The sequence below is a fragment of the Ochlerotatus camptorhynchus genome, unplaced genomic scaffold (assembly GCF_037179485.1).
Source record: "Ochlerotatus camptorhynchus isolate MF236.1 unplaced genomic scaffold, CSIRO-AGI_Acam_v1.1 ptg000256l, whole genome shotgun sequence".
Taxonomy (NCBI): Eukaryota; Metazoa; Arthropoda; class Insecta; order Diptera; family Culicidae; genus Ochlerotatus; species Ochlerotatus camptorhynchus.
Window position 1 is genome coordinate 815,563 of NW_027040746.1, and position 16,085 is coordinate 831,647.

Below are 16,085 nucleotides of genomic sequence, written 5' to 3' on the forward strand. Positions count from 1 at the left end.
CACTTAGAAAAAAAAATCGATGTCGAGAATGGATTGAAGTAGACGAAAAACAATCGCATAAGATCAAATGGTTTTAAACGAACTTTTAACTTACCAGAAGATTTTCCCAATAATTTCCAAAAATTTATGTTTCCATTAATATTAAGCATGAAGGTTTTTTTTAACACCTCCCAACCAAGCCTCTAAAAAAAGTGGAACGGCAAACTTGAAATGTTTTTAAAAATAAAAGCTAAGCCATTTTTTGACAAATTTTACGATGCCGCTGAAAACTTCAAACTTCTTCTCCATGTTAATGATTTATTAGCGAGATTTCTAGACTTTGGCTGGTTCATCTCGAATAATCATGAAGTGATTTATATGCTCTGCCAATCAAAGATGGTTATCACTGCTCAGTGACAGCATAGTCTAAATATATTGCTCATTTGATAGACTATTGCAACCAATTTACTGAGCATTTTGTACAGCGATCACATTTATTTTTTAATATGCCATTCAACATGAGCAAATTAGTATATTTGACGCATGGCTTATTTGACCCCACATTCCCCTATAAATGTTTTCAAAAGTTAATCAAAGCTCACTTACTGGCTTCCAAATGGTATATGGGTCATTCCTGCTCAAGTGGGTACAGAATTTAAAAACAAACAAAACAAAACAAAAAATCTCGCACATGGTGAAAATAGGCCATTTTTTGACAATTTGGATACCTTCCGGTTATCAGTCTGTTTACTGTAGTTACTATAACAAAAACAAAACGTTTTTACATATATAAAAATTTACATTAAAAAACCTTCAAGTTGACGTTCTAAGATCACGAATAGCTTATTTGGTTGTGGATTAATCTCTTCTGAAAGTTGAAAGTAGGCACTTTAGAGCAACATAGAAAAGGCGTTTGTTCAGAATTCCAAAATAAGCATTTTGGCCAATTTTAGCTCAAATCGGTGACATCGACCACAGGTGGTGTACCCACTTGAGCTGGAATGACCCATATTTGGAAATTTACAAAGAAAGTTATTTTCTATTTAAGTCAATAAACCAGTTTAAATGCTTTCAATTGATGGAGGATTTTGGGGTAAATCAGGCACTAATCATGTATATATTTGTCCGTACACAGTATGAAAACAAGCACATTTGATGCTTAGATTCCTTTTTACCCCAATTAAACCTCAATCTCATGTTAGCATTTCAGCGGCAGAAACTGTTCAGTCATCAGAAATCGTTCAAGAAAAGTTAATTGTTTTTATATGAGATACCGGGGCAAAATACGCTCAAAACATGCATTTGAATCAGTTGTGTCCTTTAGACTAACTATTGCAATCCACTTTCTGAGCATCTCTTTTTTTTTTTTTATATTGAGTTGAAATTCGGAAAACTTTTATATTTTATTACAAAATCTGGCTTATTTGACCCCATTATCTCCTATAAATGTTATCAATAGTTTTTAAAAGGCACAAGCTAACTACTAGAAGACAAATTGGCTACTTCTGATAAAGAGTACTGACTATTTGAATCAGTGAAGTAACATAATGGAAAAGAACTACAGAAAAATATGGGATTTTGGGGCAAAATAGGCTCCACACATGCACTTATCACCGCGTGCGCCAATTGAAAATATGCAAAATAAAATTCTTGACATTTTTCCCAAAGGAAGTCATATGTTCCAATGAGTGGTTTGAGCGGCAGACAATTTCAAGCCTTTTTGCTGTAAAAATCCCCACTGTGCATTGTATATACACTCAACTTCCAAATGCAGTATTTCAGGGTTTTAAATGCATTTTTAACAGAAATACACCAATTTGAAGTTGACCAATTTTTGCGCGTTCCAGACTTTATGTCTTGGATTCAAGCTATCACTCTTTAGTTTACTCTTTTATTAGCCATTTGTGGACCTGAAAAGTTTGTTGGAAGCTTGGAAGCTAGTTAAGAACAATACTGTGGAAATATATCCTCGATTTGTTGTTTGAAGCAAGGGTGACGCGTTTGGCATAGATGACCCACAGAAACTCACGAAGAAACTGATTTCGATCCATAGCGGTGCGGCTTCTTCCTCCTTCTATGGATACTCATGTGGGCTCGCTGCTAGCAGGCTGCCTTTCGTTGTGACCTGGAGAACAATGTTAACGCCACACGCTGAAAGCTCTGCTGCTGCTGCTGCTGATGCTACTGCTGCTGCTGATGCTGCTGATGCTGCTGATGCTGCTGCTGCGGACACCTACAACCGGACCCCACCACACACGGTGATTGAATGAGCACCGTTCAGTGAGACAGGATCGACTTCGATTTTCGGTGATAATTTTGATCACTATTGCAACAGTTGGACATTTGTGTATTTTTCAATAGTGACCTATTGATAAATAATATAGTGTTCATCAGATTGGTAGATAAATTTCAAATCGTTTGGTTTGTTTAGAATTAAAATCCCTTTGCTATTGACAGAGTTATATGTGGTCAAACCTGACATCTTTTCGTAATGCGTTCGATTTTGGTTTTTTGAAATTGCACCCCAATATGTTGTCGAAAGACGTAATCCTACGCCAATAAATATCCCATATAAATGTGTGCCAGTCATCGGTAATGCTTCCAAGTCGTCGGCTGGGCCGAAAATTACCGCTGCGAAAGTTATGTTGTGTATTTGGTGGGACCAGGTCAGTGTTATCTATTATGAGCTGTTGAAACCGCCTGAAACCATCACTGGCGAATGGTATCGAACTCAATTGATGCGATTGAGCAGAGGCACGAAAAAGTGATTCTGCAATACGTTGCCAAACCTATTAAGATATGTAATGTAGCCATCATCCCTTCGAAGATCTTGTCTTGTATGCAGCTCCCCTTAATAGCAAGATCAATTTGAGCTACCGATCTGAGTTCACAATATCGCTGTATGAAGGGCCAAAACGGAGGCGTGGACCCATAAGCAGATACACTTACGCGAAATCCACGGGGATTTAAGAATCTTCTTCCAACGATACGATCCAACAAATAAAATGACGCTATTCGCAATACTTATTAAGCATGCTACAGAATGGCAAAATGGCTTGATTCGTGGATATCTTCAAAAGACGAACACTTCTACCGTCACGGTATTCGAGTTCTGCCAGAAAGATAAGAAAAGTTGTAGCTAGCGATGGGCAATATTTTGAATGATTCATTTGCAGCCATTTATAAAAATGCATTTCCATAAAAAAAATAGCCCGAATTTAGTTGCGAACCTAATAATTGTGTTTCAAGTCCTTCGGCTCGGTAGATTTTATAAAGACAGTTTAGCTTTATGAAATGAGGCTGTTTTATACAAGTTCTATGTTTTTTTTTTAAGGCAAGATTGTGCAGCAGAAACGCGTTAACATGCGGCGAAGTACAATTTTAACATATTATTTAATTTTATTCATCGGACTATTGTCTACATGAAACAACCTTAAAGCTAAAACAATTCAAGTGTTTCTAATCCGTGCCAAAAAGCGAGATGAAGATTCCCCAAATTCGAATAATTCTTCGACAGCCGTAAACGTACGCATCATAGGGGAAATGACGGCTTCGGCATGATAGACTATTTTCGGCAACACAAATTGAAACACTATTTTCACTGGATTTTCTTACGAAAACACTTCACTGAATGCATGCAAACGATTCTTTATGCTTTCAACTTCAATTTGACTATATTTTTACCACTTAGAAAAAGCAATCTAGCAAGGTTTTCTTGAAATGCAACACCCGCACTACAAATTGTAGCTGATTTCGAGTTGCCGATAATAGAACAGCAGATTTACACGCAGTTCAAATGAAACGGTTGCCGAAGAAAAACTGGTTGCCTCACTAGAGAAGATTGGAGCTTTGTAAAAGCGTTTCAAAACAGTTTTTGACAATTCTTTCGACTGAAATTGTTAGAGCAGCTGGCAGCAAAAGATTGTAAACAAACCAATACTGCATATATGTGCGTTCCTTAGAGAAAAAGGCTATAGAAAGATGGTCGCTGCTTAGGTTGCCGAGAATACGTAAATTCCCCTAGTTGTTAGTGGTTCGTTGTAACCGAACGCCGTTCGATGGTACCGCGGTTGGAGAAGGGTACCACTTCGTAATGTTCTCGGTGGTACTCGGATATCCAACAGCGAGAGAAGCCTCGAGCAGTCGACCTCACCATTAAATAGCTTGGCAACAAAAACTGCTTGCTGATTTTTCCGTCGGCATTCCAGAGTATCCAAGCTCAGCAGATTGCAGCGATCAGAATACGGCGGGAGATTTTGCGGATCACGCCATGGTAGATTACGTAATGCTATCCTGATATACTTGCGCTGAACACTTTCGATCCTCAAGCTCCAAGTCAACTGATGAGGAAACCAGACCAAGGAGGCATTTTCCAGGATTGGTCGCACAAGTGAGCAATAGAGAGCTTTCAGGCAGTGTGGGTCAATAAAGTCCTTCGATATTTTCGACACAATCCTGATGATGACATATGATGGTATCAAGTCTTTGTTGATTGTCATTCGAATGATACTTCATAGTATACTTTAAGCTAAGTTCTGACCACCGTTTCAGATCAGATTTCACAAAAAGATAATCTTCACATCTGACCTCCTGCGGTCGATGTTAACCAGAGCAACGTGATTTCATAACGAATGGCATGTTCTTCTATAGAAAACAAAAATATAAAATCCATAGAACATCCCACTGCGACCTAGCAAGAAGTACAGTCGACTTGTTTCGCGCTCCGGTATTTCGGAAGTTTTCTCGGTATTCGGTTGGTTTAAATTATCAGTTTTTTCTCGCTTAGTGATTACTGGCATAGTACCCGGCTAAACAATTATCTGAAAGTGAGTTTTTTTCTGAGAAGAAAGTGTGTTTTCGGCATCATCGGAAGGAAAATTGTTTTTGCGATTGCCAATTCGCCAACCATTTTGCCATCGGTGCGTGATCACGCATACCTGCACACAGAACATCATCATCGAGTGTCAGCATCTGCCTCCGGTCATCCATCATCGTGTGTCCAGCTGAGTGCTGAGCCTCATACAACTACACACCACTACAAAGATCGCCCGCACACACGCATCGAAGGTCACCCACGCTGTGCGTCGCTCCGCTGCTGCTGTGTAATCACTCGGTGGTAGTAGTATAGCAGATAAGTTTTTTTTTTCCTGTTTCTTTCTCTCGCCCATCAGTTCAATTTAATTTTGTGTTTCTGTGTTTGTAGTTTTTTTTTCTGTTTATTGTGTCTGTGTGGTTTTAAGCATCGTTTCAGTGGTAGAGCGTTTACCGCTCCCACTAGTACGGCAAAATGGACGTCTCGTCAGAAGACGATATGGACATTTTGTCGGAAGATGACACCAGTTTGCCACTCGATGGCAAGAAAAGACGAAAACGTCGTGTCATTCATGGTTTGTCTCAGAAAAGCCCCCGATCGCGAGCCTATCCAGATGACTCGACTGGGCCATGGGTTGTCTACTTTCAGCCCAAAAACAAACCTTTGAACTTGATGCAAATTTCCACTGATCTGACGAAGCGATACTCAGCCGTGACCGAAATCACGAAGGTTAGGCATAATAAACTTCGTGTTGTCGTTTCTAACCTGAAGCAGGCTAACGAGATTGCTGCCTCCCAGCTCTTTACGATTGAGTACAGGGTTTACATACCAGCTCGTGATGTGGAGATCGAAGGTGTGGTCACCGAAGCGAGTCTGACCCCCGAGATCTTGGAGAAGCAGGCGGTTGGCCGTTTCAAGAACTCCTTGCTCCCCCCGGTGAAGATACTGGATGTCCAAAAACTGGGCTCAGTATCTGTCAGCGAGGGTAAAAAGAGTTTTACCCCCACAGACTCGTTTCGCGTGACCTTTTCTGGTTCAGCCCTTCCTCAGTACATCGAGTTGGGAAAACTTCGGCTACCTGTGCGCTTGTTTGTTCCTCGGGTCATGATCTGCCAAAACTGCAAACAGTTGGGACATACGGCCTCTCACTGTGGCAGCAAGGAACGCTGTTCCAAATGCGGGGAGAAGCACGAGGATGGCGCCTGCACAGTCACGGCACCAAAATGCGTGTACTGCAAAGGATCTCCTCCTCATGGTCTCTCGTCGTGTCCGGTGTACAAACAACGCGGGGAAAAACTAGAGCGCTCTCTTAAAGAACGTTCCAGGCGGTCTTTTGCAGAAATGCTTAAGACAGCCACGCCATCGACCAACGACAAAAATCCCTTTTCTCTTTTGTCAGATGACGAGACTGACTCTGACTTGGCTGAGGAGGGAACTTCTTTCTGTTTTTCAGCACGGAAACGAAAACGCATCCGTTCGCGGAAAGTTGCAGATCAAGAACCCCAAATCAGCTTGCCCAAATCAAGGAGTGGTGGAAAAAAGGAGACTTCTACTCCTCCTGGATTCCGCAGAACTGATTATACCCAGGATTTTCCACCTCTCCCGGGGACATCCAAAACCCCCGATGCCCCAATTTTCAGAACACAAGCCCCTTCTTCATCTGGGTTGTTCTCATTTGATAACATTGTGGACAGTATCCACAATTACCTCGATATTTCTGATCCTCTGAAAAGCATTGTTCTGGCAATGCTTCCTACTGTGAAAACCCTCTTGAAGCAGTTGACATTAAAGTGGCCCCTCCTTGCAGCAATCATCTCCTTCGATGGATAATTTTCCAAACGAGGTCGGGGATTTGATCACTGTTCTACAGTGGAATTGTCGAAGTCTTATTCCTAAGATAGAATCGTTTAAGTTTTTGGTTCACAATAATGATTGTGATGCATTTGCTCTGTGTGAAACTTGGCTCTCTTCAGATATCGATCTTCCTTTTCATGATTTTAACATTATTAGACTGGATCGTGAGGATTCGCGTGGAGGAGGAGTACTTTTGGGGATCAAAAAGTGCCATTCCTTCTATAGAGTGAATCTTCCACAATTTCCAGGTATTGAAGTTGTCGCATGTCAGGCTTTTGTTAAAGGCAAGAGCCTTTGTATTGCTTCTGTGTATATTCCTCCCCGAATTTCGATTAGTCAAAAACAACTTTCAGATATCTGTTCAGTTCTTCCTACTCCACGGTTGATTATGGGAGATTTTAATTCCCACGGTACAGGCTGGGGGGAACTGTATGATGACAACCGTTCTACTTTGATATATGACCTCTGTGATAACTTCAATATGACAATTCTTAACAATGGAGAAGTAACACGTCTGGCTGGTCCATCCTCAAATGGAAGTAGATTAGACCTCACACTTTGCTCTAATTCATTATCGTTGGATTGCACGTGGAATGTGATCCAGGATCCCCACGGTAGTGATCACTTGCCGATCGGCATTTCGATTGCCAGTGGGTTCAATTCGTCGGAATCCGTTAACGTCGCGTACGACCTCACCCGTAATATCGATTGGACAACGTTCAAGACCGCGATAGATGAAGCCGTGTCGTTGGTAGAAGAGCTTCCACCGTTGGAGGAATATAACTTCCTCTCCAATCTGATCTTGGACAGCGCGCTTCGAGCTCAAACTCGGCCGGTTCCAGGAACGTATTTTCGTAGGAAACCTCCTACCCCTTGGTGGGACCAGCAATGCACTGAGGTTTATCGTAAAAAGTCCGACGCGTTTAAGCTTTTCCGGAAACGCGGAACACCCGAGTATTTCGAAGCGTACTCGACTCTTGAACACGAACTCAAGAGCCTAATCAAAGCCAAGAAACGCGGATACTGGCGACAATTCGTGGACGGTTTATCGCGCGAAACGTCGATGAATACGCTTTGGAACACGGCGCGAAGGATGCGTAACCGGTCTTCAAACAACGAGAGCGAGGAGTACTCGGATCGGTGGATTCTCAAGTTCGCGCGAAAAGTATGTCCTGATTCCGTGCCGGCACAGATGATTCCTCGCGAAACGACGAATTCAGTAAACGAGATCAACCAGCCTTTTACAATGCTGGAGCTCTCACTCGCGCTCCTTTTGTGTCGCAATTCGGCTCCGGGGTCTGATAGGATCAAGTTCGACTTGTTGAAGAACCTCCCAGACGTCGCTAAGAGGCGCATGTTGAACTTGTTTTGTCAGTTCCTGGAGTTCAATATTGTTCCAGATGATTGGAGGCGAGTGAGAGTTATAGCCATTAAAAAGCCTGGAAAACCCGCGTCAGATCATAACTCGTATCGTCCCATCGCGATGTTATCGTGCATTCGAAAATTGTTGGAGAAAATGATCCTTTTTCGCCTCGACAAATGGGTTGAGACGAACCACCTACTCTCAGATACTCAATTTGGTTTCCGTAGGGGTAAGGGAACGAACGACTGTCTCGCGTTGCTTTCCACAGAAATCCAGTTGGCTTTTGCTAAAAAAGAGCAAATGGCTTCTGTCTTCTTGGATATTAAAGGGTGATACGGTCAAAATTTGGTCAACATCAACTTGACGTATTTCTTTCAATTTTGCATTTAAAAAACCTGAACACCCCTCATTTTGAAGGTGTGTGTGTGTAGAATGTTGCTCCTATTTTGATTTTGGAATTCACTCTTCAGTTGTCAAAATGCCGTCCAAGCAAGAAGAGCAGCGTATCAAAATTTTGCTCGCGCATCGCGAAAATCCGAGCTACTCGCACGCAAAGTTGGCAAAATCGCTAAAAGTTGCCAAATCATCCGTTACAAATGTAATTAAAGTGTTTGGGGAACGTTTGTCGACAGCCAGGAAGTCTGGATCGGAGGGAAATCGAAAACCGGAAGCCGCTGAGACGACAAAGAGATTTGCCGGTAGTTTCAAGCGAAACCCTAACCTCTCTCTCCGAGATGCCGCAAATAAGCTGGGTGTATCGTCTACAACCGTGCATCGAGCCAAAAAACGAGCCGGACTATCGACTTACAAGAAGGTAGTGACTCCAAATCGCGATGATAAACAAAATACGACGGCCAAAGCGCGATCCCGGAGGCTGTACACGACGATGCTGACGAAGTTTGACTGCGTGGTAATGGACGACGAAACCTACGTCAAAGCCGACTACAAGCAGCTTCCGGGACAGGAGTTTTATACGGCAAAAGGAAGGGGAAAGGTAGCAGATGTTTTCAAGCACATGAAACTGTCAAAGTTCGCAAAGAAATATCTGGTTTGGCAAGCCATCTGTACCTGTGGCTTGAAAAGCAGCATTTTCATAGCTTCCGGGACTGTCAACCAAGAAATTTACGTGAAAGAGTGTTTGAATAAACGTCTGCTGCCTTTCCTGAAGAAACACGGTTGTTCCGTACTGTTTTGGCCGGATTTGGCATCTTGCCATTACGGTAAAAAGGCCATGGAGTGGTACACCGCCAACAACGTGCAGGTGGTTCCCAAGGACAAGAACCCTCCCAACACGCCAGAGCTCCGCCCAATTGAGAAATACTGGGCTATTGTCAAGCGGAACCTAAAGAAGACCAAAAAAACTGCTAAGGGCGAGCAGCAGTTCAAGGCAAACTGGCTTTCTGCGGCGAAGAAGGTGGACAAGGTGGCTGTACAAAATCTGATGGCAGGGGTCAAGCGTAAGGCCCGGCAATTCGGATTTGGAAAAGCGGAAGCCTAACTGAATATTTTTCCAGAATTTTATACTAATTGAACTTGAAAAAGAAATTTAATTTGATTTTTTAAATCAACGATTTCACCGATTTACACGCGTTTTCCCTTGACCAAATTTTGACCGTATCACCCTTTAAGGGGGCTTTTGATTCAGTATCGGTTGAAGTCCTTTCAGACAAACTCCACGCTTGTGGCCTTTCCCCATTAATTAATAACTTTTTGTACAATTTGCTGTCAGAGAAACATATGAGCTTTTCTCATGGAAACTCTACAGCTTCTCGATTTAGTTACATGGGTCTCCCCCAGGGGTCATGTTTAAGCCCCCTTTTGTATAATTTCTACGTCAGAGAAATTGACAATTGTCTAAGTGACAACTGCACGTTGAGACAACTTGCAGATGACGGCGTAGTGTCTATGACAGGGCCCACAGGGGTCAACCTGCAAGGACCCTTACAGGATACCTTAGACAATTTGTCTACTTGGGCTATCCAGCTAGGTATCGAATTCTCCACGGAGAAAACTGAGTTGGTCGTTTTTTCTAGGAAGCATAGCCCAGCACAACCGAAGCTTCAACTTTTGGGTAAGCCGATCACTCATTCCATGTCTTTCAAATATCTTGGGGTCTGGTTCGATTCCAAATGCACCTGAAGATCCCAAATTGAGTATCTGAGACGAAAATGCCAACAAAGGATCAATTTTCTCCGAACAATTACCGGAACGTGGTGGGGAGCTCATCCGCAAGATCTTCTAACGTTGTACCGGACAACGATTTTATCGGTTTTAGAGTACGGTAGTTTTTGCTTCCAGTCGGCGGCTAAAACTCACATCATCAAACTGGAACGTATCCAGTATCGTTGTCTTCGTATCGCGTTAGGATGCATGCACTCGACTCATACGATGAGTCTCGAAGTGTTGGCGGGCATGTTTCCACTATCGGATCGGTTTTCGGAATTGTCCCTCAGGCTCCTCACCCGTTGTGAAGTTATGAACCCACTGGTAATCGAAAACTTTGAGAAGCTTCTTGAGCTAAACCCTCAAACTCGTTGTATGTCATTGTATTACGTGTACATAACTCAGGATGTCAGCCCTTCACAGCATAATCCCCATCGTGTATGCTTCTCCGACTTCGGCAATTCAGTTAGTTTTGATTTATCTATGACGCGGGAGATTCGTGGAATCCCAGAACATCATCGTTCCATGATTGTTCCGTCAATTTACGCTGCAAAGTTTGGCCAAGTTGATTCCGCAAGATCGTTCTTCACAGATGGATCACTAATAGAGTCGTCCGCTGGTTTTGGTATTTTTAACGAATTTCATAGCGCCTCTCGAATGCTTCAAGCTCCTTGTTCCGTATATGTTGCTGAACTGGCGGCAATACACTATACGCTAGAAACGATCGCCTCACTTGCACCAGATCACTATTTTATTTTTACGGATAGTCTCAGTTCTGTCGAGGCTATTCGATCCATGAGGCCGGTAAAGCACTCCTCGTATTTTCTCATGAAAATACGAGAGCTTCTGAGTGCTTTATCTTTAAGATCTTTTGTCATCACCTTTGCATGGGTCCCATCTCATTGCTCGATTCCGGGCAATGAGAAGGCGGACTCACTTGCTAAGGTGGGCGCTATGCAAGGCGATATTTACGATCGACAAATCGCCTACAATGAATTTTTCTTCATTTATCGTCAACAGTCGCTCGCCAGCTGGCAAAATAAATGGAGTGAAGGAAGTTTGGGACGATGGCTATTCTCGATCATCCCTAAGGTGTCGAAGAGTCCTTGGTTCAAGGGGTTGGATGTGGGTCGAGACTTCATTCGTCTGATGTCTCGCCTCATGTCCAATCACTATTCGTTAAACGCTCACTTGTTTCGTGTTGGGCTGGGAGACAGCAATCTCTGTGAATGTGGAAAAGGTTACCAAGACGCCGATCACATCCTTTGGTCTTGTGCTGAGCATCGTGGAGTCAGATCTGAGCTGTGCGATTCCCTTCGGGCTCGAGGTAGACAACCTAATGTTCCAGTTCGGGATATTTTGGCTAGACGTGATCTGGAGTTTATGAAACTCATATATGTTTACTTTAAGAATACTAACCTTAGATTGTAAATTTGATTAACCTTGTGTTTAGTTTGTGTATTGTGCGTGTAGTTTTTTTTTTAATGTTTGTTTTCAAGATGAATAGAAATAAGTTCATGTTTTAGGATTAATTAAATATGTGTATAATAAATCATATTTCAAACCTCCTTCTCCCTTTCCCCATCCAAAAAATTGTAAATCTCCACTAACCTCGAGACGACCGCGAGTAATCGGTTCAATTCCTTTAACTCTAGATTTAAGACATTATTCATGTATAATGCAAATGATAACTCGGCTCTGTAAAGTTTATTCGATTGAGCCTGTACAAATAAATTAATATATAAAAAAAAAAAATAATCCATAGAACACACGGCATTCACTATGGATATAGGTATAACATATTATTTCGACCCCATTTCTCGGCCACTCGACTCCAACTAAACCGCAAAGATCAGAATTGAACTATTTACTGGACCAAGTTTCCGAACCAAAGAGATCCGAAGCGTAAACTTCCATCCTTGGCATGTACACTTTGGACACATGGGCGGACATATATATGAATAGATAGTGTACACATTTATTACATATTCACTCAAAGCGCCAATGTCATGTTCCGTTTCCAGGGAGGGTGTCAAAATATTGTCAGTAAAAGCCCTGGCAGTTTGCATCATGATCAAGATCCGGGATGCTGCAGAATGCGGGGACCGGGCGCATGCAGGAAAACCTCAAAACTGTATAATATCTTTTCCGGGACTTTTGGAAAAGGGATCCGAAAATTCATTCGAGCACAGCCAAGCCGAAGCATGTGCACCGAACAACCGCAGTCATGATGCTCCTTTTGTTCGGAGGTGTGTGTTTGTGTGTGTGCAGCACGAACCGTACCTAACAGGCAGCTGGTGTTGTCGGTTAAGAAGCTATCCATTCAGGATTTCAGCAGATTTGCGATAATGGCAGGTTTTTGAGGGTGGTAAATTTTCTCGGATGTCAAATGAAATTTTGTATTATATGATTTTATTCTGGAGAGCTTCCCGGGTAACCACATTTTGGGACAAACTCTTCAATTGTTACTGTTCTGGAAGGGTTTGTTTAATTTGTAGAATGAGACAAGCCTTTCTTTTTTGTTGGTCACATTTCCATCTCAGCTTTTTGTGCTTTCACAAAGCCAGAGCTTGTTTGGCGCAATACTGAAACAAATCGCATCATTATATACTGTACCGAAATTGCCCCATACAAATTGAGAGCGTCGTGTACTCATTACATCCTCCGGAAGCCCATTCCGCACCGGGGAAAAAAATAAAAACAGCCCTGCATGCAATCTGATTCCACGCAAAAACTTTTCCCTCATTTGTTTCAAACCCATTCGTGAGGGCAGCCAAGTAGCAACAGTTCAAAACGATCGCTTCCGTCGCGTCGTTATGCCATATGTGGATAGTCATCACTGCCGTGAATACGGGATTGAGATTGTTGCACTTTGTGTTCCGGACAGGCACAATGTTTCTGGTTGTTTTGGTAAACAGTAAAAGTTGTAATAAAAGTAGTCCCTGGCAATTGGCAGACCAATAGCATTTTTCCTTTTTCAATCGATCCATGGGAAGGCAAACGGGGGAAGGGTGAGGTTGGTGGAAAAACCAACAGCTGCATCAATTGTGAGCGGATAAATAGCTTTATTTTTCAGTTGCACTTCCAGTTCGTGAAGTTTCCGGTTGTGGAATGGTTTTTCTTTTTATTTGTTTTAGTATGGCGAAGTATGGCGGGTGACCAGCTAGGCTTGGCTCTTAAGAACTTCTGATAAAAAAAGTCTTTTATAGAGCAAACATTCCAAGCTAAATGCGGCATGGTTGACGTCCTACTTCATTTTACGTTCTTTATTGATTTTCAAACAATTAATACATTTCAATACAGTTGACGTACATTCCGACGTGTTGAGTTGTTGGCTGCACCTAGAGCATCTATCACAATTTTTGCAATCCATGCTCTTGTGCCCAAATTCTCCACATTTGAAGCATCTCAACACATTAATCGCGGGAACTATCGAGCACCGATCAAACCCTACATTTACTTGTTTCGCACATAACAAACATTTATACGTATGAACATCGATTTCAATTACAACACTAAACTTGTTATAAGTGAAGCGTGGATTTTCAAACGGGGCCTCCCTTAGCTCAGTCGGTGAAGGCGCAGCTACAAAGCAAGACCATGCTGGAGGTGGCAGGGTTCGATTCCCGGTTCGGTCTAGGAATTTTCGGGTTGGAAAATTCTCGACTTCCCTGGGCATAGAAGTATGATTGGACTTGCCACACAATCATATCAATGCAAAAATGGTACAGGCATCGAAAGCTCTCAATTCATAACTGTGGAAGTGCATCTAGAACACTAAGTTGAGAGCACGCAATAAGCTAATATGTGATATGCAATAAGCTTGAAATTCAAAGAAGAAGAAGAAGAAGGATTTTCAAACATTTTCGCTACTTTTACATCATTAATAGCGATGTCTTCATTTTGACTTTTTAAGTACTCAATGAAGACATCGGAGGAATACTGATCGCTCATGCCCACTATTTTCAATCTTGACACCGAAGTGGGAACAACAGCACTATATTTTTCATCCAGATTGCTTTCAATACCATTTTTTACATCATTTAGATTAGCTCCTGTTGCACACTCAACAATAATGGAACCATCTTTACCATTCCTGAAATTACTGATTTTGTGTGTTTTTGGATCTAACTGTGTTTTCAAAAACTTACCCGACACTTCTCCTCAACTATTGCTGCTTCAATGATGATCCTTCAGAGACTCGGTTAGACCCAGTAGACCTGAAAGCTTCTTGAATTTCATCGTACCCAGTGGCTTGGTAAGGATATCAGGCACCATTAACTCTGTAGGGCAGTAGCTGAGCTTCCTTGATGTACCTCTCTTTCGTGTCCACATGCTTGTAGCGATGCCATGTTCGTTCTGATTGCACAAACTGACTGGTTGTCCTCCATGATGATGGTTGGGCCATCCACAGTCTCTCCAAGATCTTTCAATAGCTTTCTTAACCATACAGCTTCCTGACTGGCCTCTCCAAGAGCAACGTATTCCGACTCCATGGAGGAGAGCGTCACACAATGCTGCAGTCTGATCGCCCATGACACTGCTCCACCCGCGTACAAGAACACGTATCCCGAAGTAGACCGACGGGTGCTAATGTCGCCGACCCAGTCGGCATTAGAATATCCAACGAGGCCTTCGGTATTGTTGTTGAACTCCAATCGCACGTGTTTGGTCGCCTTCAGGAAACGAAGCACTCTCTTGGCAGCTGTCCAGTCCGCAACGGTTGGTGCACAAACCTTTCTTCCGAGGATGGAAGCGCTTACAGCCACATCGGGTCGTGCACAGACGGCTATATACAGCAGTACACCGATGAGACTTCGGTACTCGGTGTTATCTGGGAACGGTGCACTTGAATCGATGGTCGATGAGAATCCCGTGTCCATTGGACTCTTCGAGGCTTTTACATCTTGAAGTCCAAAACGAGAAACAATCTTATCTATGTATCCCGCCAACGAAACGCTGTACCGCCCGTTGCGGCGCTAAATCTCCATTCCCAGGAACAAGCTCGGTTTTCCCAAGTCAGTGATATCGATTTCGTGCATCGCTCACACGATCGATCTCAACCACCCACGTCGCTGCTTCCGATGAGGATATCATCTACGTAAATAATTGAGTAGACTTTGGCTCCCTTAGCCGTTTTTACGTACAGACATTGACCCGAACCGCTCTGCTTGAACCCCAAGCGCAACAGCACGGCATGTAACCGATGATTCCAGCATCTTGCTGATTGCTTGAGTCCATAGATACTGCGATTCAGCTTAAAGACGAAGTCTTCTTTTCCAGCAATCCCGGTGGTTCACCGTACAGGTAGGCGGTCTTCACATCCAAATGACGTAGGGTGAAGTTCTGCCGTGACGCCACCGCCTAGAATGTGCGCAACGTTGTTTGCGTGGTGACAGGAGCAAAAATCTCATTGTAGTCCTCACCATATTGTTGTGCATAACCTTGCGCGACCAGACGCGCTTTGTGTTTCACAATATTTCCGTTGGCATCCCGCTTGACTTTATATATCCACTTGCTCCCGATCGGTTTCTTGCCATCAGGTAGCTTCACCAGTTGCCATGTGCCATTTACAGCGTGAGAGTTCAACTCCTCCTGCATCGCCATCTGCCATCGGTTCAGCTTATTCAATTTAGCGCTGCTATAATCTGGTTCTGGCAGCGCCTGTAGAGATCCACCAGTTAAAAATGAGCCGGTGTCAGAGGTTCGAGATCTGTAGGTTCATCAGATAAAGGAGTCAATGTCCTTGAATTTAGGCAAGCTTCGATTTGTGTTAGAAGAGTTGTGAAATCTTCGTATGACGCAGGATTTCCTCCCAGAAGATGACATTTTACTGAGCAAACTGCGGCTTCCCACAGCCCGCCAAAGTGCGGGGCAGCTGGAGGGTTAAAGTGCCAGTGTATTTCTTGATTA

General features: G+C 42.9%; 1 protein-coding gene across 1 annotated transcript; it reads right to left on the reverse strand.

Annotated features, from left to right (window-relative positions):
* Positions 1 to 2,160: 2,160 nt before the first annotated feature.
* LOC135705012 (uncharacterized) lies at positions 2,161 to 15,055 on the reverse strand. The gene is made up of 2 exons (XM_065226562.1): positions 14,550 to 15,055; positions 2,161 to 2,212 (listed from the first exon to the last, which is right to left on the reverse strand). The coding sequence occupies exons 1-2, from the start codon at positions 15,053 to 15,055 to the stop codon at positions 2,161 to 2,163; spliced, it is 558 nt and encodes a 185-aa protein (XP_065082634.1).
* Between the last annotated feature and the right edge of the window lie 1,030 nt (positions 15,056 to 16,085).

Coding starts and splice junctions, on each gene's coding strand:
- LOC135705012 (XM_065226562.1), bottom strand. CDS start 15,055: ATGGACACGGGATTCTCATCGACCATCGATTCAAGTGCACCGTTCCCA. Junction 2,213..14,549: donor ATCATCATGGAGGACAACCA/GTCAGTTTGTGC, acceptor GTCCGGTTGTAG/GTGTCCGCAGCAGCAGCATC.